This window comes from Coenobita brevimanus, chromosome 13, assembly GCF_032717465.1.
Source record: "Coenobita brevimanus isolate Jiangsu-jjx chromosome 13, ASM3271746v2, whole genome shotgun sequence".
Lineage (NCBI taxonomy): Eukaryota > Metazoa > Arthropoda > Malacostraca > Decapoda > Coenobitidae > Coenobita > Coenobita brevimanus.
Genome location: NC_136966.1, coordinates 54,194,131 through 54,219,555, shown reverse-complemented (window position 1 = coordinate 54,219,555; position 25,425 = coordinate 54,194,131). Strand labels below are relative to the sequence as shown.

Below are 25,425 nucleotides of genomic sequence, written 5' to 3'. Positions count from 1 at the left end.
GATAATTAGCGTTACTTTCATTAATGGTGACAGCAATAACACTCAGGCCCTTATGACTAAGGGAGCATTCACACGGTGGCCAGAATGTACTTCCTGTGATGCAAAATGTCCGATCATGTAGGCTGGGATAAAAAAAAAAAAATAATAATAATAATAAAAAAGACAAAGAAAAGTTCATTTCATTGGTTAGACAAAAAAAGTTAATTCTATTCGTTCACTTTCGGGCCAATCCGTTTCTCACAGGCAACTACATCGCGTGTGGCAATAAGAAACAGTTTGTGCAAAATATGACCTATAAAACGAGATTTAATATACAGGTTTTATGCTGAGCTACACGATCGAACAGTTTGCTACTGAACATGTTCGGTTCCAGCCTGTGTGAGTGCACTTTCTCCCTGCTGAGATGGTATTTGCTGGAATATAATACTGGAGCTGTCCCGTCCATGAGAGTTAAAGTGAACCGCACATCAATTTACCTCATCCAAGCCCTTCCAAATCAACCTTCCATTCTCGCTCCCACTTCCTTCGCCACGCCCTGTCATCATGCTACATCCTTTCAACACGTGCATTAACCTTGTGAATCCGAGTGACGTGATATTCTGCTTAGTTTTGTTACCAACACGAGATTTTATTTAGCTTAGGAAAGGCCTCTCGTACTGAATGGGTTATTACGTCTATACCCAACCCCCCTCGAGTTTAAGAAGCTTCACCAAAGATGAATATCACTGTCTGAGGATGAAGAATAAAATAAAAAAGACTCAGGCTCTCATGACTTACTCTCAGGTGAAGGAAATCGCATGACGTAAAGTGGAATCAAATACTAGAGTTATCCCGACCTTGAGAGAGTTAAAATGAACCACGCATCCATCCAGGCAGGCAGGTAAGGTCTCCAAACCACATACACACAGGCTCTATGACTCACTCTCAGCTGAACAAATCGTGTGGCGTTACTAATACGTTAGAGCTGTCCCGACCTGAGAGTGTTTAAATATAATGATCCAGTCACTCACCCACCCAAGGCCCTTAAATTAGCTCTTCCTTCTCCCTCGCATCATTAATACCAGTGACAATATAAACACTCTCAGGATTTTATGACTCACTCCCAGCTGAATGTACACTGAGAGACACACACTCAAGAATCTTCCCAAAATTTAAAGAACATACAACGGAAAAATCGAACCAATGAGATGGTTAATGATGACAATTCTAACACTCGGGCTTCTGAAACTCTCAACTGAATAAAATAATCTGGCGTCGAATGGATCAGAATATTAGAGTTGTCTCCACCATGAAAAAGTTAATGGTGATGGTATCAACACCTGCAGGTTCTTCCACTTACTCCCAGGTTAGTAAAATCGTCTTCTAATACAACAGCAGAGTTGTCCTGACCATGAGAGTTTATATGAACACACATCTATTCATTCCCACCACAGCCCTTCAAGTCAGCCCTTCCCTCTATCTTGCATCAAGAGATGGATAATAGTGATGGTATTAACACTCTCAGACTCTTCATACAAACGCTCAACTGAAGAAAACTATCTGGCACTGATTGGAATAACCTAAAATATGAAGAGTCGCTCCTGCCATGAAAGGGTTAAGAAGAACGACACACATCCAGTCACTCAAAAAACCCTTTGGTACTGACAGCTATCGCCTAAAATACCAAACATATTCCGATCAAGAAAAGGTTAAAAAGAATCGCATACATCCATTCACTCTCCCAAATCAACTGGCACTGTCTGGAATAGCCTGCAGTTGTCCCGACCACGAAAGAGTTAAAAAAGAGCCACACATATATATCAATTCACCCCCAAACCTCGCCCTTCAAATCACCCTCCCTCTCTCACTGGCAGCACCAATTCGCCCGCCCCACCCCACCATCATACAATATTCTTTTCCCCAACACGTGCATGCCACAAAACCTTATAAAATTACCTGCCATAAAAAGAGCAAGTGCGTGTGCAAAGAACGGGGTATATTTTAGCGGTATTCACGGCTCCCGCGAGAACTGGGCTGGAATCACGGACCAGTTCGCGAATTGCTGTTTTAATATTTCATTGCCGCTACCTTGGGGCGGTGTAACTCAGTCATGAAGGAACTGTCTGACTGAAGAGATTGTTAACTCTTTCATAGCAATGATCCTTTGTGTGCTGCTGCTGCTGCTGCTGCTGCTGCTGATGATGATGATGATGATAATGTTGGTGATGATGAGGATGATGATAATGATGGTGATGATGCTACTAATACCGATGATGATGATGATGATGGTGATGATAATGAAAGCCTAGCAGTCTTCAGTGCGGTGCAATTGTGTGTAAATTCTGCTATCTCCCGACGGCTCTATTCTGCTCAGGAACTGGAAGGGTCGCTACGGTCTTCATCCACCCCAGAATAGGCGAGATATTTCCAAAGCTCAGTAAGATCGCGTGAGTGCAGGAAGAAAAAAAGGAAAAAAGGACATGACCATAATGAATCGGTAAAAGCTTCCATGAACACAACTGGATATTAATTGAGAACAAAATAAAAGGTTTGCTCAGCTAAATGAAATCTTAGCATTCGACCAGTTAGCCCTTCAAGGACTTCATTATTCATTCTTGCTGCTGTCAAACGTATATTTTTAACCTAACTGAACTCCAAAGCTGAATAAAGTCGTCTGAAGATGGTAAAAAGATAAAGACCTCATCGCCCAGAAGGGCTTAACTTGCAGCTGATGTGGGCAGTTTGGTTTAGCTTTATATTTCGTTCAGGGGACCAGAAGTTATTTTTATAAGTGTGAGGAGTTGTAGCTTTCAAGGGGAAAATAAAAATAAGAACGCACTCTACTAATTCCACATGATGACGCCTTTTTCATTTTGTTTTATCTGACGGCAGACAATTATACTGAGTTTAGAGGAGACTCTTAAACTGAAGATGTTAGGGACTATTGCTATTAAACCCTTCAGTACGAGGACGTTTTTTACATTTTATCCTATTGATAACCAAACAATTTCTTCAGCTTATAGGGAAGACCTCGATAATCAAGAGGTTTACACGTCCTTGTCAGGTACACACCTGGGTATTTTCTTCAAGGTAACACTAAACAATTTCGTTCAGCTATACGAAATCCTTAATATACATTGATTTCATAGCTACCTCGGCTAACGTAAGAAGTGCATCCAGTTAATGATGTTTTGCATATTGAGACGCCTGCTGGTTTTTTTAAGGGTTGAGTCTTTCCAAACGGTTTGATCCTGTAAGCGGTGGTTGGAGTTTGCTGTTCACATAACGTCATTCAGGAGCTTGTCCACCTCGCCTTGAATGTAGAGAAAGAGTTGCCTTGCCCCGGGTTCCTACGGCCCTGATGGAGCGAAAAATTATTGGATGATGGATGGAGAAGACAACAGGTCCGGCCCTTCTTGGACCCTCTACAAGTAAGCATGTATACAGGGAAATGTGTGAGAAACTTCATGAGGTTATAATAGGCTGATATGAGGTAAAAATAGTATACATTGTTTCAGTTCTCAGTCGTCACAAAGCGGCAACTGCTGAGGGCCTTATGGGTGAATTATAAAGCAGAACTATTTTCACCGGTATGGCTATCAGTACTTATAGCGTTAATAGTAAAGGTTGAGAATTGGACCTATACTGATACGGAATTCATCACTCAAAATCAGCCAAAGACAAACCTTCACATATTTACTGGGACACTTCATATAGCCCTTTCACCTCAACTTGACCTAGATTTGTGTCCTTCTGCAGCTTATTACCCGCAGCTCAGTAGCATAAAAAGACAATGCTACGCCTCTAAATCCTCTACATAACACTTCTTTGTGACTGGCACCGTATTTTAGCGATAATATCTTGCTACAACTCGGTAGTGGAGATAGAAAGATGGCAATTTTAGGCCAAGCTGGAGCAAAGCGAATAAAGTAAATACTGTACGTTCCATCTCTATTCATACCTCAACTGAAGGGAGCGAAAATACCTTCTAAAATATTTTCATACATGGTAATAAGTCTTCCATCTGAACAATTCACTGTACTGTCATGTTAAAGACAGATTTCGGTCAACCCCTTTTAATCTGATTCTCTCCTTTCATATTAATCAAGCCACCCATTGACGATTTTATTCAGCCTGAGGGAATGAAAAGATTAACGAAGGCTTTATCCAATCCCTCCAGTACGAAAAATCCATCCTAAACTGAATAAAATCGTCTGGAGATAAGAAAAATAAAATACAAATGACGTCCACTGGCTAAACACGACAACCTTTTACTCGTATTCAGGAGACGAACTCAGGTACATTTTTCCTTCCCTTTTTCTCTTTTTCTTTCCTTTTCAAACTTTTTTTCTTATCTTTTTTTTTCTTTTTTTTTTTTACTGTGAGAAACTGCAGCCGTTAGCTAAAAAGGTCAAGTGTCTGAAGTTAGGAAATGCGGCGAGGAAGGGCAAGGTCAACAAAATTACGAGAAAAGAGAGAGAGAGAGAGAGAGAGAATGCAACACTGGCCAAGAGTGAGAGGTTGCAGGGAGTCAGCAAGAGAAAGGAAGATGATGAGCCGGAAAACCTTTGATTCCACCCTGAAAAGAAGAGCCATATTTACCCAAGAAAACCGTCCAGTGTTAGATGAAACTTACTTAGGCTCCCACGAGAGGGTTAATGGAAACAGTATTAACACTCTCAGGCTCCTATGACACCCTCAACTGCACAGAAAACATAAGAGTTGATGCCGCCATAGAAAAGTCAATGTACGTCGAAAATCCGCTGTTTTTTTCTTCCCCCAACGCGATCTACGTTTAAAGTATACGTCCGTGAGTTTTTGTACTGCTTTAAGGTAAGAGGGATGGCCGAAGGTGCTATGTATGTAAAGCTGCCAATATCTTACGAGAAAGGGTTAATCAATCTTGCGAGAAAAAACATATTACCGTAATCTTTGTGTAATGTTATTAAAACCGACTGTGGACGTGTGGACAAGCCTCCGATTCTGAACCATACAGAAGCATATGATGACCACAGAACAAGTCTTTCCTTTCATTTTTCTCTGATGACTAAACCTTGTGATATACTGTGCAATCTTACCCCATCTGACAACTACAGATGCCCAAAATGAACATCAGATTTTACGGGCTTGCTTATGGTACACCTTCAGGCACTTGTTTAATAATAATAATAATAATAATAATAATAATAATAAGGCCGTTCAAGCTCAGGCCGCATGTGGGAAGGCAGACCCCAATTTATACAGACATTCTGAGGAACGCCTATTTTCATTAGATTTGATAAGCCTGCATCCCACGTTACAGACTGCAGCTGGAAATGACAAGAGGCCACATTAATATTTTCCCTCGTCATGTGCTACAGAAATTACCATCAAAGTAGGGAGTTGTCTACCTCTTTGCGATGTAATAATTAACTCCGAAATTCCGATGACGTACTTTCTTTCAACCCCACCTACCACCAGACGATTCCGTTCTATGATGCCATTCAGGTGAAGTACTAAAAAGAATAACTAGGGCTATATCTACAGCATCCAGATGGAAAATTCTCCTCTAAACGGAATAAAATGACCTGGAAGTAGCAAGAATCACTCCCACAAATAATATACTGTATATAGAAAATAACTAAGCGAGTGGAAGGAGTTACGGATACGTGTCTATGAGGCTAGGAAACTCTGACGAGAAAGCCTCACAAAATGACGAAAATCTTGGACGAATATTAGTGACTTCCAGCCTTAGTATACGTGTGGTGGCAGTCCCCTCCCCTTCCAAAGCACGCACACCCCTTAAGTACCAGCTTAAATACAAAAACACGCATAAATACGTCCCCGTCCGTCACGTCCCCTGCCCCTCCCCCTGCAATATACACACACGCCCTTGAAGACCCTCAAATACACACACACACACACACACACACACACACACACACACACACCTGAAAGATCTCCCAACTACAAAGACATCCTATACATATACCTTGTTCCGTTCCTCTCAGTTCACCACGTACTAAATAAACACATCTTCAACCTTCCCTTCTTCCTCCCTCCATCTTCCCACCTCCCATATCCCCCAATACACCCTTCAATCTTCTCAGTACACCCCCCAGGACACACAAACAACCATCACCCTCAAATACTCACGTACACCCTGATCCCCCTCAACACACCTCCCACCATTATACCCTTCCCCTTCTAACCCCCCTTCCATTACATCCCTCCCCTCCTAACTCCCCCTTCACCTCACCCCTCTCCCATTATCCCTCTTGCTCCTCTCTACCACACAAACACACACCCTAAAGACCTCGAACATGCGATACTGATGTAGCGGAACCAGCACGCACTTACCTCTTTATGTCGCAGCTAGGGTGCGTTAGCAGATACGGCGAGGTTTATGATAGCTTACGTGGGTTGATTAGGATTATCACTTACCTCTACACACACACACACACACACACACACAGTCTCACTGTGTGTGTGTGTGTGTGTGTGTGTGTGTGTGTGTGTGTGTGTGTGTGTGTGTGTGTGTGTGTGTGTGTGTGTGTGTGTGTGTGTGTGTGTGTGTGTGTGTGTGTGTGTGTGTGTGTGTGTGTGTGTGTGTATTTATCTATCTATGGAATAACTTTTACGTGTCTAACCAAGTTCCTATATGCTCCTTTTTAGGCAAACATCTCAAGACTGAGGATAAGCAGGTTAAAACACGAGTTGAAAACACCATTTTTTTTTTTCAATTTCTTCGCACTAAGCACATAGGTTGTCGTCACGGCATACCACTGTTCTACCATTTCCTACACTGAGGCACTACATTATCCATTCCGTGAAAAATCTCAGGTATGCCACTTAGAAGGAGTCGCGCCCTATACTGATGTGAAGACTGGGAGTATCTATGGTCCGTATTTCTGTCTGTCTGTCACTGATTCCTCTGAAACGATTGAAAGGATTTTAATGAAACTTGGCATGCAAAAGGGGCACTTCTGTGTGTCAATAACTGGATTAGCTGCTCTTTCCCCTTCCCCCTCTCCATCCCCTTACACCCCAGTCCTCTCTACTAATCTCCTCCCCAAAAGAAAATGATGCAAAGAAGTTCGTGTCTGATATTAACTCACTAAAACAGGTTTCTGGACACCTGATTGTGACGAGTGAAAAGAAAATTAAACTGAAAGGGCAAACATGGCGGCCACAGATCGATGGCAAACTTTCAATCACGGTACTGACATTTGAATGTTTTTGTGGGTGGAATTTCTTAGCTCTGTCACCGAGTACAATCATGCATGCAAGTGTGTACGGGTTTCATGCATGCGTGAACGTATGTGTATTACGTAATTTCATCTACGTAATGTATCTTTCTATCAATTGGTCAAATCAATCAATCAATCAATCAATCTATCTATCTATCAATCTATCTACAGTCTCTCTCTCTCTCTCTCTCTCTCTCTCTCTCTCTCTCTCTCTCTATGGGGGAGGCATTGCCTCAGTTGGTAGATAGGTGGCCTGCAGTCCTACTGGACCCAGTTCCAAATCCCCGCTGGGACAGGGAACAGTTTAAGGATTTGAAAGCCAAAAAATTAGACTTTATTGATCTACCAGAAGACCCGCCATGTAAAAATACCCCCGCTAATACCAATACACCAGTCCTGTATGAGAGCCCTTGCATTATTCAATTTGGACGGTGGGTGTTAGCGCCGAAGTGGTGACATGTCGAGGTGTATGGTATGTAGGAGGACTACTGGGCCTTGGGAGCAGGCTGTGAAGCCTATGCCCAGAGTCGGACACACACACACACACACACACTCACATACATATATATATATATATACTGTATATATATATATCAGCACCACCATAATCATCGCAACCAGCATTACCAACATAATTATTTTACACTACCACTTGCTCCAGCATGAAATCTGTCACCACCACCACCACCACCACTATGACTTCACAATGAAAACTGTCACCACCACCACCACCACTATGACTTCCACATCATCCCCTCCAAAGCCACCACTGACATCACTATAACTTTTGCGTTTATTGAGGTCAAGGATAGTGTACTTAGCACAGTATATGGCGATCCACACATTCATGGGTTCAAAATGCAAGTAGCCTATGAACACTTGGTGTCACCTGGGTAAATAGTCTGCAACATTTACTTGGCACTCTGTACCCACATCATCACATGTCACCACTTCGTCGCTAATACCCAACGTCCATATTGATTTGATGTCGAGGCTGTTTCATTCAAGACTGGTGTAATAGCATACAGCGGTGTTTTTATGACATGTCCATGGGTGTTGCGGAAGGTTAGTGAGGTTTGTTTTGACGGAACTGAAATAATATCAAGCTGTTCCCTGCCCTAGTCTGGGGTCGAACGCACATTCTTTTGAACAACAGTGTGTGTGTGTGTGTGTGAGAGAGAGAGAGAGAGAGAGAGAGAGAGAGAGAGAGAGAGAGAGAGAGAGCCGCTCCATGTAGATGGATTAGTCACTGAACAACGTACAGGTTATGTATATCTAGGCTCATCATTCATGTGTGATGGATTCGCGTCATCACCAGTAAATGGACACGCAAAAATCAAATTATGTCATGTGTTAAAGTTTGTCTCGTTTATAAGGAGGAATAATGATGTACCGATTATAGTTGGGCTTCGTGTGTTCAATGCAGGCCTTTTGTCATCGCTCCTGTATGGGTGTGAATCGTGGGTAGTGTCTGATGGTAAACCTGAAATAATTTTATATAACTGGGTCATAAACGAATTGTTGGGAGTAAGGAGAACAACATCCAACCTGGTATGTTTCGCTGAGTTGGGCTATCCTTCATTATGTGACGTACTTGAACAGACAACACAAATTCTTTCATAAGATGTGCTCTAACAGATCCAACATGAATGATGACCCTTTGTCATTTGCCATAAACTCCGTTATTTTTAATACTCTCGTTGGAGAAGACATCGGCGATAACATAATGATACTTCATATATGTCTCTAAAGCCGGAAAAGTACATAATGCCACTGTTAGTTCCAATACATGAAAATGCATTGTATACAGAGACATTAATTCAAGTTTTACAGTGCATGATGTTTACACCAAGAAACACTAAATTAACGATCTGTAGAGAACATCCTTTAAACGTTTTAGAGCGTCCGGGAATAGCCTGGCATTGGAGACAGGACGGTGCAATAGGCGGGTCGCGTAGCAGCATACCCTTGGAAGAATGCCTCTGTGTGTGTGTGTGTGTGTGTGTGTGTGTGTGTGTGTGTGTGTGTGTGTGTGTGTGTGTGTGTGTATGGCCTTGTGCAGACTGAGAGGCATGTTGTAGAGGTCTGCCCTGATGCACAATACATTACAGGCTGTAACGACATAAATTCCTTTCATGCTCTGTTTACCAAGTTCACAAATGATGACGTATGCAATATTATCCATGACATTTTACGACCATATACTCAATGTTCCGTGTTCAATTAATTTATCCTACTACCGCATATTGTTTAAAATATTTATGCTTCAGTTTTTGTAATACAGTTTATTATTATTATTATTATTATTACTACTACTATTATCAGTATTATCATTATTATAAAAGTAACAGAAATGCTTATCTACTTTCATATTTTGGCTGTATCTTGTATAATGCTTATCCTGTAGGTATGGCACATATGCTACGTATGTTCGTATTATTATGTCCATGTATGCGATTATATCACTGTAGAACACGTGATTCATAGATGTGCTGATATCCACATGGAAAAGGAAACACGAAATATCCCGAGCACTGTCGTGTATTCACATCTTCATACGAAATGCGCTCGGGATATTTCGTGTTTCCTTCTCCTTGTGGATATCAGCATATGTACATGTATGTAGGTATATATGTATAGTATGTGTGTGTGTGTGTGTGTGTGTGTGTGTGTGTGTGTGTGTGTGTGTGTGTGTGTGTGTGTGTGTGTGTGTGTGTGTGAAGACAATTACTGCATATGAAATATGAAATACTTTTAACACCATGACACACATATAATAATCTTTCTACACACACACACACACACACACACACACACACACACACACACACACACACACACACACACGCAAGCACACGCAACTGGATATGATCTGAAATAATTTACTGCTCCATGAAAAATAATAACGGTCTATTTTTAACCAAACCAGGCGGATGTCGACCACTCAACCCGATACACGGATATTTGTGTGAGGCAGGGGTCAGCTTACACACACACACACACACACACACACACACACACACACACACACACACACACACACACACACACTATCACAATCCTTTTATCTTGACAAGTATTACAAAACGGATGGGTGCGATTCATGAACACTTGAACAGGAATGTGTGTGTGTGTGTGTGTGTGTGTGTGTGTGTGTGTGTGTGTGTGTGTGTGTGTGTGTGTATTTACGTAGGTAGGTAGGTATGTACGTACTGAAATAGCAGGCTCCAGAGCTTGGCATGGAAGTAGGCATTGCAACTACACACACTGAAGCCTGTATTACGGGTCCTATAATTGCAACTGCTCCGTACGGCCGAGGAACACCACTTACTGTCACTGGAGAAGTATCCCGTCTCTACACAATGCTTCATCCATGGGTATAGATGTGGAATACTTCTGGAATACAGGATGAGGGAAAACCTACGGAAATGATCAATCCTGCGAAGAACGATGGTATTATTTTCGGTAGTTCGCCTTGTACCGTGGACCGAGATTCAACCTGTGTGTGTGTGTGTGTGTGTGTGTGTGTGTGTGTGTGTGTGTGTGTGTGTGTGTGTGTGTGTGTGTGTGTGTGTGTGTGTGTGTGTGTGTGTGTGTGTGTGTGTGTGTGTGTGGGTGGGTGGGTGGGTGTGGGTGTGCGCGCCTTAACTCTTCCTAGTCTATTTGATGGATTTGAATGAAACTTCTTATTTAGGTTCGTCTGGTTGCTCCGAAAGTCTTACACTATATACAGTTTTCCAACAATGATTTTAGGGAGGTCAACCCACTCATCAAATCAAATTTTTAAGAAATACCGAAAGAAGGGCAGACATGACTCTGATATCTTTGTACATGTTGCATAATGGGCTCTCATCCATAATGCGATATTTGAGAAACCTGACCCCCCACCGATTCTTGGGGGGTCAGGCCTCCCCCGAAAACAAGAAACGATCACAAAAAGGGGAAACTGAGCACAATGACTTCAATGAAACTTCTAAGGTCAGTTCGTCTGGTTCCTTGATAATGTCTTCTACTACACACAACTTTCCACTATTATTTATAAGGGTCTCAGTCCTCCTCCAAATTTTATAAAGGAAACAAAGTAGTAAAAGGAAGGAAGGTATCGCTTTGATTTCTTAGTACAGGTTGTAGAATGGGTTCTCATCTGTTAACTACTACTACGACAGTTACCACCATCACCACCACAACCACCACCATTATAACTACCACTACTACTACTACCACAACCACAGCCACCACCACCATCATCACCACCACCACCACAACCACAACCACTGCTACTATTACTACTCCTACTACTACTACTACTAATGCGCCTACTACCACTAACTGAGTGTCTCCTGAGATATCGCAGTTATTATTCCCTCTGTAATATTTTTCATTCACATATGCCACCACTGCGATCATGTGGCCATTGCATCGGGATACTGGCTTCTTTTATGACGCAGTAACACTATTTTGTAATTCTTTCAAATCGGCATGCATGTCGAACGACTAAGTACGCACTTTACATGTTTTCTCTGCACGCACCGGGAGAAATACACATCTACTTCATGTTGGAGTAGCTGTGTTGGTGCGTGACTGAGTCTGTAAACTTCATCGTGGGAACCTTGAGAGGAAGCAAAATAAGTAAGAACACATAGAAGGACATACTAGTGCACCCTCCTAAATGTCCGACCTTGGGTGGGATTGAACTAAAGTTAGGTGACTGGTGGAACTAAACCTAAGTCAAGGGAATTGGTAGACACGTTGTACCGACCCGACCATCTGAGGCTTCCCATGAACCTAAGACCACCAAACTACCAAAAGTAAGACCACTATGATCAGAATGTCAAACGAAGACGAGTCACACTTTCATTCACACCCGTCAATCAAGCCTTCGATATACCTGACTCAATCATACAGACGAAAAACAGGTTTACTATGCTAACCTATTTAGGACGTGAGAATGCTTTATTACACTACACAGCTACTGACTGAGGATTATATTGTCAAGAGTGGCTTTCCCTCCCCTGAACAATCTAGTACGATGGGGTCTTGTGTACTTCCTTTTTATGGCAAAACGATTTTCCTTCAATTTATGTGAAATCTTTTGTGGTGAAAGGGTTAGACACAAGCCACGATGACTTTTTCAGCCCTTACCGTCAGCCTTCCCACATTCTAAATCTGATGAAAACTGACTGTGTTGATCTTGCTAGTGAAACTCTGACCTGGCCCTGTGACCATGACCTTTGACCTGTTACTTAAAAAAACAGCAGGTCAACCGCTTGGCTGACCCTCAACAAGCTCGGTTAAAATTGAAGCAAAGCAGTCTGGACTATTTTTCTGTAAAAACAGACCGACAGTTACCCACACAGACAGACTGACACACACACACACACACACACACACACACACACACACATACACACACACACCTACCAAAACACTACCCCGCTCTCGGTATCGCAACGGCGTGTGTAATAAAAAAGACATTATCGTGCTGAATATGTAGAACCAGAATGTTCATATTCCATGTAGACCTGTTGCTGACTATTCCACACCCACATTAACATATTTCATCCACAGTCATATCCTCATCATCGAGACGGCTTAGTATTCTGTTCCAGCAAAAGCCAGATTATATTTGGCTGAGTGGCCACAGGAAACAGAGATAATACTGTCATCATTAACCATCTAATGATCACAACTCCAGCATTATATCCCCGCTGATACAGAGCTATTTCATGCCGATAAGAGGCCTGTAAAAGTTAACACCGTCATTATTAGCCCTCGCCTGGTTGGGATAATTTAGTATTCCAGTCCAGAAAAAGCATGACTATTTTATTCAGCTCAGTGTCTTAATATTGGTACCATTAATCCTTTCATGGTCGAAACAACTCCAATCCTCTACCTCAGTTTCGCCAGACGATTTTATTAAGTTGAAAGTGAGTCATGGGAGCCTGAATGAACATGGCGGTGATCTGCGCCGTTTCGCATTTTATTCGCCATGGCTCAAGGGCAAAATAATACTATGGCTCTACATCCAATTCTTCGTGACTAGCATCATACGGCTGCGTTAATTTCCTGCTACAGCTCAGCATTCAAAATCGAGTGGTCGCAATTTTGGCTAAGTTAATGGACAGATAAAGTTCTAATTTTATGCTTTAGTTGTATTTGTGTATCCTAACCACCAGATTTTTTTTTTTTTCCTATTAAAAGTGTGATGTAGGCTTAAGATGATGATGATGATGATGATGATGATGATGATGATGATGATGATGAAGGTAAGGGAATAGGAAAGAAAGAAAACGCAGGGAACCAAAAGGAACGAAGAGGAAGAACATGAAAGGGACTGACTGGAAGAGAAAAAATGGGACGGCCAGAACGGAAGTCGGCTGGGAATCAGAATTAGGAAAATTAACCATTAGATTACAACTTTACTCAGTTTAATTTAACTTGGTCTGAAAATTGCTACCTTTCCATTTTAAATACCCAGTTCAGCGAGGACACCTAAGCAGCGTTCGAACTTTGACCTTGACACGTGACCTTGACCTTTGACAGATCAGTGTATGTATGTATGTGTGAATGTATGTATGTATCTCCTTCATAAACTCATACCCAAGTACCTTCTTCGTCTCCTTACTCCTTACAAATTCTTTTCTTCGGGTCTTTGCCTCCTTTCACATCCACACCCACTATATACCTCACCCTTACTCCCATTCCCTCTCTCACTCACCCACAACCACTACCTCACCCTTACTCCCACATTCCCTCCCCCACTCACCCACACCCACTACCTCACCCTTACTCCCATTCCCTCCCCTACTCACCCACACCCACTACCTCACCCTTAATCTCATATTCCCTCTCCCACCCACCCACATCCATCCATACACCCAATCCAGACCTAACTAGCTATGTGCTATTTTGGCGTCACGAATCCATACAGAGATACATAATAGAAGCGACTCATTCACCACAGTTACGGCATCGGCATCGCTAACAAGGATGTGCTGCAGAGATGTGTTGTTGTAAAAGGCTGCCATTCAATTACAGACTACCAGGTGAAGTGATCTGAAGAAGGGAAGTGAACTCAGGTGAAAGGATGAAGCGCGAAGTGAAGAGAATTATCGTGGAATGAGAGACGTGATGGAAAGAGATGTTGAGAAAAATAAGTGAAGTGATTAAGTGACAGTTTCATCTTCCCCCAACTCTCCATCACTCTGTTCGCGAAAACAATGATGGGAAATGAAGTGAAAGGAAAATGGAAGGGAAGGGAAGAGATGGGAAGGGAGGGAAAGTGAAGTGAGGGGAGCGGAAGGGGGGGAAGGGAAATGGGGGGATGGGAAGGGAGGGAAACGGATAGGAGGGAAGGGAAAGGGAAGTAATATGCAGGGGGAAAAAATGAAGAAAAGCCAAATGAAGAGATGGGAGTTAAAACGAAGGGAAGGAAAGGGAAGTGAAATGAAGGAGAATAGGGGAAAGTAAAGGAAAAATTTAAATGAAGGAATTTAAAGTGACGGGAAGTAAAATGAAGGGAAGGGAAGTGAAGGGAAGTGAGGGGACGTGAAGTGAACTGAAGGGAAGTAAAGTGAAATGAAGGGGAGTGAAAGGACGTAAAGTAAGTTGAAAAGGGGTGAAGAACATGGAGGAAAGTGAAGTGAAGGGAAGGGAAGTTTGAGGCTAGAGCTGTCACTTCCTTTCCCCTCCAGACCGCCTTCACAACGATAATGAATGAGAGAGGAAGTGAAGTAAAAGAAGATGAAGTGAAGTGAATAGACGCAAGATGACGAGACATGAGTTGAAGGGTAATGAAGTGAAGCCAAGTGAAATGACATGAAAATAAAATGGAGGAGTGAAGTGAATGACTCGCACCACTTCCCCTTCTCACCAACTCACACCTTCACTACGACACTCCCAACGGAAAAGGAAGGGAAGGGAAGGGAAGGGAAGGGAAGGGAAGGGAAGGGAAGGGAAGGGAAGGGAAGGGGAAGGGAAGGGAAGGGAAATGAAGTAACGGAAGAGTAGTAGACGTGAAGTGCGTTGAATGGAGGTGAAGCAAGGACAACGTGGGGTGGTTTGAAAGGAAGTGAAGTGATGTGGAGTGAAGTGAAAGCAGGTCCCATCACTTCCCTTCCTACAGCCCTCCCTTTTTTTACATTCAAAAGTTAAGGGAAGTGTACTGAAGTGAAATGATTTGAAATGACCTGAACTGAAGTGAGATGAATGGAAGCAAGGAAGAGGAATGAAGTGAGGTGATGAAAAATGACGAACAGAAGTGAAAGGATGGGAATAAAAAATGTAAGTGAACTACTATGAAGTGAGATGAAGAAAAATTACGAAATGAAAGTGAAATGAGCAGAAGTGAGGTGAAGTGAATAATGTGAACTGAAGTGGAGTGAAGCAAAGGGAAGGGAATAATGGAAATGAAGTGAAATGATATGAGATGAAGATGAAGGAAAATGACGAAGGAACGTGAAAGGAACTGATGAGGGGTGAAGCGAAAGGAAGTAAAGTGAGGCGAAGAGACAGGGAGTGAAGTTAGGGCAAGTGAAAGGAAGTGAAGCGACGTGAAATGAAAGGAAGTGAAGTGAGGTGAAGTGAAAGGAAGTGAGGTGAGGTGAAGTGAAAGGAACTGAAGTGAGGTGAAGTGAAAGGAAGTGAAGTGAGGTGAAGTGAAAGGAACTGAAGTGAGGTGACGTGAAAGGAACTGAAGTGAAAGGAAGTGAAGTGAGGTAAAGTAAAAGGAAGTGATGTGAGATGTAGTGAAGTGAGTGAGAGAGAGCATCACTTCCCCTCCCCTCCGCCCTCCCCTTCACTACGACACTCAAAGCCACTACAAGCCCTGGGGAGATAAGCTTTTGTTGGTGAGAGAGAGAGAGAGAGAGAGAGAGAGAGAGAGAGAGAGAGAGAGAGAGAGAGAGAGAGAGAGAGAGAGAAACGCAGAGTAAAGTTGAGAACAGAGAAAAGAGAGGGAGGGATGGAGAAAGAGAAGAGAGAGGGAGAAACAGACACATAGGTAAGGAGGCAGATAGATAAATAAAAAGGAGAGAGAGAGAGAGAGAGAGAGAGAGAGAGAGCGCTTCTTGGGTGAAAAGAAGTAAAGATTAGAGAGAGGGAGAGTAAGCAGACTGGGAAAGAGGCGCCTTTTTGAGACGTCTTTCGCTGGTGAGAGGAAGAAAAGAGAGGGGAAAAAAGAGTGGTCAAAACTGAGTGAAAGAGTAAAGACAGGGGGAGAGAGGGGAGAAGGGGAGGGAGGGGGAGGAAGGAAAGAGAAAGGTGGAGAGAGGGGCAGTACAGTACGGATGAGAGAGAGAGAGAGAGAGAGAGAGAGAGAGAGTAAAAAATGACACAGAAAAGCGAGTGAAAACAGAGACGAAAGAGGCAGAGAGACAGAAAAGAAAGAGGCAGGAAAAGAAGTGAGGGCGGAGAGGCAGTGACATATGCAATACTTCAGCGGTCGACCTGCACACGGCTGACATGGACGGGCAACTCTACTCCAGCCGGGTTTTCCGTATCCTGAAGGGCCACTGATCTGGAAGGTCGAGGAACGCCACTTTCTCTGACTGGTGAAATGGTCCGACCCTACCCTGTGATTCACGCACATCCTCTTCCTTCTTCTGTTGTTTCTTCTGCTTTTTGTGTGAGTAGGGTGAGAAGTGCGTGTGGAAATTATCTGAGTGGCTGTATTTGTGATTGAGAGAGTTTGTTTACGTCTTCAAGTTAATTTCGACGGAGTGCAAACATGTAAGAGCACTTAAAAGGACGTACTACGCACCTTGTTAGATGTTCGCTCCGGGGTGAGACTGAACTCAGGTTAGGAGCACTGGTAGACGCACACCCAACCGACCCAACCACCGGAGGCTCGAGAGAGAGAGAGAGAGAGAGAGAGAGAGAGAGAGAGAGAGAGAGAGAGAGACATACGTATGCAAGCCCCGAACTCTGACTTTTATGGCAGATCCCCAGCCACTTTTACCCATTCTGCACGAGAACTCTTTCCCAAGTTGAATAAAATCGTCTGGATGTAGTTGCACCTAACTAAAAAAAAAAGCTGCCATCGCACTTCAAGGATTAAGTGATTTTTCTAACCTCTTTAGCATGGAATCTTTCTTTAGATAAATACAAATCGTCTCTAGGCTGCAAAACTGAATCTAATCACGTGATCGAATTGAGTTATCGCTGTTGCTTAATCACGGTCTGGTGGCCAAGCAGACCCGTCGACTACAGGCAAGCAAATACTTCTGTGGGGCCGTCCAACAGATACAGTATATACACCTTTAATGAACCAGCGCCTCGCCTGAGTCGGGCCAGGGTTCTTTTCCATGGTGAGGTGCGGGGAAATAGGAGTTTGGTTCCCGGGTGGACACCGCAGCTTCACCCAGGGTACATGAACTTCCCACGTGTAGGCTCCTCATAAGTCTCCCTTCAATGCAGTGACGTCTTTTACTGATTCATTCGAGTTTCACCCAGACAGTTTTATTCAGGTTTTGTGAGACGTTTTGTAGATGGAATAAAAGTTACATCTAAGCCCTCAAGATCAAAAATACACTCCAATAATGAATAAAGGCATAAATACGAGTATCATCTAAGCCCTCTAAAACAAAAATACTCTCCAAAACTGAAAAACGTGATAAAAAAAAGTTTCATCTAAGCCCTCTACATCAAAAATACTCTCCAAAAATGAAAAATGTGATAAAAAAAAAGTTTCATCTAAGCCCTCTGCATCAAAAAAACTCTCCAATAATGAAAAATATGATAAATAAGAGTTTCATCTAAGCCCTCTAGATCAAAAACACTCTCCAATAACGAAAAACCTTTATCATGAAGGTAAGAATACAACGAAAAATACATAGTCGGATTGAAAGGTTATTGGTGACTGATGAACCACTACAAAACAAGAGGTTTGTCCCAAGAATAATAAGAAAAAATAATCTGGTGGTGACAATAAATAAAAGGTATCATCGTACTAAGAGAGAGAGAGAGAGAGAGAGAGAGAGAGAGAGAGAGAGAGAGAGAGAATACTTACGGACCAATCAGTGAATCACCTAAGCATGATGTTATTTTTCTTCTGTTCGCTCTTTCTACTCACCGACGATTTTATTTAACTGTGGAAATCCCTAAGTAGTGACGGGATTAATCTAATCCCCCCATTCAAAATAATCTCCCAAAGCTGAATAAAATCGTCTGGTGTTAGTAAGAATAAACTTTAAAAAAGAAGAAGAGAAAAACGATGACATCGCAGAACAAAGTTTAAGTTCTAATTCTGGTGTCTGAAAATCTATAATACATGACAAAAAAATCGTCTGGTGTAGGGAAAATCGTCTGAAAATCTATAATATGAAAAAATCGTCTGAAAATCGTCCGGGGGGCGGAAAATCGTCAGAAAATCGTTTGGTGTAAGGAAAATCGTCTGAAAATCGATTGGTTGACAGGAAATCGTCTGAAAATCGCTGTCTGAAAATCGCCTGCGAATGGTCCGCGTGAAAACTATACGGTGTACAGAAAGTTGCCCTAAAAACTTATTTGGTGAAGTAAGGAAAACCGTCTGAGAATGGCCTAATGTTCGTAAAATCGTCAAGAAATAGGTGAGGAGAAAATCGTTGAAAAGTAACATGAAGTACATAAAACCGTCTAAAATTAGCTTGAAGTACAGAAAATCGTCTAAAATAACACGTACAGAAAATCGTCTAGAAATAACATGAAGTACAGAAAATCGTCTAAAAATAACACGTTCAGAAAATCGTCTAAAATAACATGAAGTATAAAAAATCGTCTAAAAACATGAAGTACAGAAAATCGTCTAAAACACTCATGAATTACAGAACATCACCTAAAAACATGAAATAAAGAAAATAATCTAAAACTAAAATAAATTACAGAAAATCGTCTAAAAATAGCATGAAGGACAGAAAATCGTCTAAAGAAAGCTTGGAGTATGGAAAATCATCTATGACTAACTTGGTATATAGAAAAATAGTCTGAAACAATCTGAAAATAATCTGCTGTGGGGAAAACCATCCGGAAATCTTTTGGTGCACGTAAAATCCACTGAAAAGTGTGTGGTTTACTGAAAGAAGTTTGGAAATCGTCTAAGTCTAATACGGTGTAAGAAAAATCAATATGCGTGCTTCAAAGCGTCTGGAAGTAGTATGGTGCATAGAAACTCGTAAGAAAATCACTGAAAAAGATTAATGTACACCAAATCCTCTAAAAATCGTATGAAAACCCGTCTAAGACTTGCTTGGTGTATGGTAAAGTCAAAAAATAATTTGTTACACGGAAATTCGTCTCCAAATCGCGTGGAGGACGGAAAAATTGTCCAAAAAATCGTCTGGGTTGAGGTGCAATCGAACCGTAACCTCTGATGGGATCCTTGCATGTCCAGGCCAGGGGCAGCTCTCTTTCCCCGCCTGAATAATTCCGTACACTGCTGAATAATTCCTTCCTTCCCACAGCCATTCTCCCCCTCTGTCCACAATGACTCGATGGCGACATAGATAATTCCTTAACACGTTCAGACTCCTATAGCTCACTCTCATCAGGGTATAATAGTCCAGCTTTCCTTCCCGCCCAGTACCTGAATATTTCCTTCCTTCCCACAACCATTCTCTCTGTCCTTAATAAAATGATGGCGACCTAGGCGTTTCTTTAACTCTCTCAGGTTCCTACGACTCACTCCCATCTGAGTATAATCGTTTGCCTCTCCTTCCCACCCTAAATAATTCGCTGCACAGATGAATTATTCCATCATTCTCTCAGAAAATCCATTCTGTCCACAATGACTTGATGGCAACATAAATAAAGAATTAACACTCTCAGGCTCCAATGGCTCACTCTTTTATCTGAATATAAACGTCTACCCAAACAATTACCTACCCTGAATAATTCGCTACAGTACTGAATAATTCCTTTCTTCCCACAATATTTCTCCTCTGGCGGCACAGATAAGGAATTAACAGGCCCAGACACCTATGGCTTACCCTCATCTGTATAAAGTCGTCTGGCTTAAACTGGAATAGAATGCTAGGGTTATTCCAACCGTGACAGGATTTATAGCAACAACAACAACAATAATAATAATAATTTAAAGAACGTATGGCCCAACACACTCAGGCTCCCATAATTTATCTCTGACGCATTTGAATAACTTCGTCTGGCTTTTGCAGGAATACCAGAACTGTATCGACTATGAGAGGGTTAAGTGTGATAGTATCAACACTCTCTGGCCCTTGTGGCTCACTCTCAGTTAAACATACGAAGACTGTCTGGCATCAGCTGCAGTAAAACGCAAGTGATGACGCAACCATGAGAGTAAATAGTTCTATGCTTTCCATACCTATTCTTTCCTTTACACAATAACTCTTCAGCAATATAATCTACTCGTTAATAATTCTTACCTTTCTGCATTTAATCTCTGTCCTCAATTATCCGTCGGCGAGAGGTATTTACGAAGGAATTCTATGTTCTTTAAACTGTTCCTACATATCCAATGCAACAATAATTTCCTTTTATTCTCTGCTTCCCACATCAAAAACCCGCAATAACTCTTCCTCATATACAATTCTTAAGCCATACTGTGCGCTTCAAAATAATTCATTCCAATTCAGAATCTTTCCATTATGTCCCCCCAAAACATCTGTTCGTATCTTAAATAACTTATCACCAATCCCTTTTGTCTATAATTTCTATTTTCTGTCCATGGAGAATAATATCCTGTCGTAAATATATTCTTCCTGCCCCCTCCAACCTCCCTCCTCTCTCTCTCTCTCTCTCTCTCTCTCTCTCACACACACACACACACACACACACACACACACACACACACACACTATACACTTCCACACCACACAGCCATCTAACACTGCCACACTGAACACTACCATACCTAACACTGCCACACTTAACCACAACCTACACTACCGGTACCTCACTTCACACTACCACACCTAGCACTACCACATCTCACATTCATCTACTACTGCCACACTTAACACTGCCACACATAAAACTGCCACAGTTATGCGTTATCATACTCACACTGCTACACCCCAGTCATCCATGGCTATCACTTATTTCACTACCATAATTCACTTCAATACACTTCACACTGCATCCCTAACACCAATACACCTAATGCCAGTACACCAAACACTGCTTTATCTCACAGTCAACTAGCACCGTGATGTGTGTGCGTGTGTGTGTGTGTTCTACCAGCTGGCTCCAGAGAACAACGAGTTATAGCCCTGCATATGTACATAAATAACATAGGTTCCTGGGATGTGCGCCTTGTTAAGTCAGGGAGTTGTGTAGCCTCCTAAAGATTGGTGACTAGATCGCAGAAAAGTTGAACCATTCATAACAAGTCTATCTATCTATCTATCTATAGCCCGACGCCCTAATCCCGCAAAGGGTGGCCGCAGACAAAACGCCTCCAAGTCACTCTGTCACCCACCATTTGACTCCCCTCCCCCCAACTCACCCCCCCCTCCCTCATATACCTCTCAACTCCATCCCTCCACCTCATCCTCGGTCTACCCCTCCCTCTCCCTCCCTCCACCTCACCTACATACACCCTCTTAGTCAGTCTTTCATTCTCCATCCTCTCCACATGTCCAAACCACCTCAGTGTATTTCTCCTAATCTTTTCAACCACATCCACATCTACCCCACAACGTTCCTTCACTTCTTCATTCGTCAACCTGTCCCTCCATGTCACTCCACATGCTCCTCTCAAGTAACTCATTTCCACTGCTCTCACTCTTGACTTGTTCCCCTCTTGCAAGGTCCACGCCTCGCTTCCATACGTCAGGGTAGGGATCACAATACCATCATGCAGTGACTTCTTAACTTCCATACTCACCTCCCTATTTCTCATCACTGCTTTCAGTGTGCCAACAACCTTCCTTCCCTGCTGTACCCTTTCACGTACTTCATCCCCCAAAGTTCCATCCTTACTCATCACACTACCCAAGTACTTGAATGCACTCACATTCTCCATATCCTCACCATCCAACCTCACTGCACACTCTGTGCCTTCATTCCTCTCAAACACCATAACTTTACTTTTGTTTACATTAACTTTCAGCTTCCTCCTCCTACACACTGTCCCAAATTCATTCACCAAACCTTGCAACTCCCATTCATCTTCACTCAACAATACTGTATCATCAGCAAACAGCAACACCGGAAGCTCCCAAATCTCACCCTCATTCATTAGGGCCACCCCCACATCCACTGCCCTACCTTGTACCTCCTTTACGACCCCATCCATATATATATTAAACAGCCATGGAGACATTACACACCCCTGTTTCAGTCCCACATTGAGATCAAAAAACTCACTCAGCTCACCATCCACTCGCACCGTAGCCCTAGCTCCCTCGTACATACTCTTCACAGCACTCAACAATTTCCCCTCCACTCCATATATTCTTAATACCTTCCACATACCTTTCCTATCTATTCTGTCATAAGCTTTCTCCAAGTCCATGAAGGCAGCGTACACTTTCCTTCCCTTCTCTAGATACTTCTCCACTAAACATCTTTAGAACAAATATCTGATCTACACACCCTTTTCCCTTCCTAAATCCCCCTTGTTCTTCTCCAACTAGCTCCTCTGTCATATGCCTAACCCTATCAATGATTATTCTACCATATATTTTACCAGTCACACTAAGAAGGCAAATACCCCTATGGTTACCACATACTTCTCTCTCCCCTTTTCCTTTGTACAGAGGAACAATTATACCTGATTTCCAGTCCTCTGGAACCCTTCCCTCTTCCCAAGCCAATCTACACAACTTCCATATCCACTCCACAACAATCTCACCCCCATACCTAAGCATTTCACCACACACTCCATCAATTCCTGGGGCCTTTCCCAGCTTAATCTTCTTCATCGCTTCCACTACTTCCGACCTACTGATCTCTTCCTCCCTCCTCTCATCTCTTCTTCTCCCAGCCATTCCCCAACCACTTATACTCACACTGTTCTCACTCTCTACATTCAACAAATCCTCAAAGTGCTCCTTCCATCTCCTCAATTTCTCTCTCTTCTCCACCAACAATCTATTATTCCTATCTTTCACTCCCCTACTATTTCCCCTTTCACACTGCCTTACTTTCTTTACCTCCTTCCAAAACAATTTCTTACTCTCCCTCCATTTCACACTCAGATTCCTCCCAAACTCTTCATCCACTTTCTTCTTACTCTCCTTCACCAGTCTCTTAACCTCCCTTCTCCTGCTCACATATACCTCTCTTCTCTCTCTCTCATCTTCTCCCCTACCTCTACTCGCCAACCATTCACCATATGCCTTCTTCTTTTGTTGCACAGCTCGTTTCACCTCATCATTCCACCATGCTGTCCTTTGCACACCCTTGCATCTCCTCCTCACTCCACAAACCGCCTCACACGCTGCGCTTATCTCTTCCGTGAATATCTTACATACGTCTTCCACCCCTTCCATCTGCTCTAGCTCATACCTTCCCAATCTTTCTTCCACTATGCTCTTATACTCTGTCCTCTTCTCACTATCTTGCAATTTCTCCACTCTTCTCACAGGAGCTGCTTCCTCCTGTCTTCCCCTTCGCCTCCTCAACCACTTTCTTTGCAGCTCTACCTTGGCCATCACTAAGTGATGGTCCGAGCCTCCATTCCCCCACCCTCTCCACACCCTTGCATCCAACACTTGTCTTCTCATTCGCTCATCCACACACACGTAGTCTATCATTGCCTTTCGTTCAACAAGTTCACCATCCATCCTCCTCATTACTCTCCATGTATACCGGTGGATCATCTTATGACGAAAGTAGGTGTTGGCTATTGCCAACCCCTTACCAGCACAGATGTCCACCAAAGCACTACCATTCCCATCTACTTCCGCTGGTACTGGTTCATTTAAGATTAGGGTTATGTTTCACTTGTTTTATATAGTGTTCGGTGCAGGAGACGGACGCCTGCACGTGTTTGCACCGATAAAACTGGGTGGCTCCAATGCCTGGTTATGTAAACGTCCCTCAGCTTCCTTCCTGTTCCCCGAAAGGAGAATGGTATACTTCAGGAGCAGGGTCACTTTTCAGCAGTCCTCTGGGTTCACGTCTAGTTGAGCTTGGGGTTGTAACTACTATTACTCCTGCTACTACTACTACTATTACTATTAAAACTACTACAACAACAACTATTACTACAGTTAATATTACTACTATACAATTTTCAGACAAAAAGTTCATTCCTTTTCTGTACCCAAAAATGACCACGAATCTACATAATGGTGTGAGGAAGAGAGTGGGAAGGAAAGCAGGGGTACGAGTATATATTTATCTAATTATCTATTGTCTGACGCCGCATCTTGTCAGGGAGGGCCTCTACAAAAGGATCTGTTGAGGTTTCTGTCCCTACTCTACCTAATCAGTAAGTCGCTAGTGGTAGTAGTTACAACCCCACGATTAGCTGAATGTGAACCCGATGGACTGCAGGCTTAAGTTCCTCTTCTCACACTCCACCATGTTCATTTCGGGGGACAGGGAAGTAACTAAGACATCTGTATACCAGGCAGCTGAGTTCCCTGGCTATATCAGTGCCACCACATGAGGGCGCGCGTCTCCAGAACTCATGTTAGTTAAATTTGGAAAATATAAACCGTAGAGTTTAACTGGAGTCTTCACCCTTTTGCGCCTCGTACTCAATCCACTTTAACCATGCCTAAAATTGTCATCTCGCCATACTGAATGTAACTATGGTGCTAGTCACAAAGAAGTGCTAGGGGAAGGATGTAAGGTCGTAGCACTGTCCCACTCTGCCCCTTAGTTTTGTTAATTATGTCGCAAATGAACGAAATTTCTGTCAAATTAAGGTGAACAAACTACAGCAGTAAAAATGGTGAGGAAATGGAGAAATAGGTGGTTTAGACACATGGTGGGGTGATGGATGGGTGGGGGTGGACACGCAAGGTGGACTGGTGGTGATCGGCTAGTGGTGAAGGACTGGTGGTGTTGGACTGGTGGTGATGGACTGGAGGTGATGGACTGGTGGTGACGAACTGAAGGCGATGGACCGATGGGGGAGGGTGGGTTAGTCAGGGTTGAGAAGTAATATATATTTTAGGTCCCGATTGTCAAGAAACCCACCTCATGAACTAGACAGTAAATCTAACCAAGTTCAAAAACCCACTAATCTGATCGCCCAGTTCATGAAATGGGCAACGTAGTGTCGGAGGTGGCAAGTGTCCTGAAT

At 42.8% G+C, this 25,425-nt stretch overlaps 1 protein-coding gene across 1 annotated transcript in view; it reads left to right on the top strand.

Annotated features, from left to right (window-relative positions):
• Positions 1-11,066: 11,066 nt before the first annotated feature.
• The window catches only part of LOC145415822 (uncharacterized), a 93,842-nt gene continuing 79,483 nt past the window's right edge, over positions 11,067-25,425 (top strand). Inside the window, exon 1 of the mRNA XM_080285019.1 lies at positions 11,067-11,186. Coding sequence (XP_080141145.1) covers positions 11,067-11,186 — 120 coding nt within the window. The remainder of the gene's footprint in view (positions 11,187-25,425) is intronic.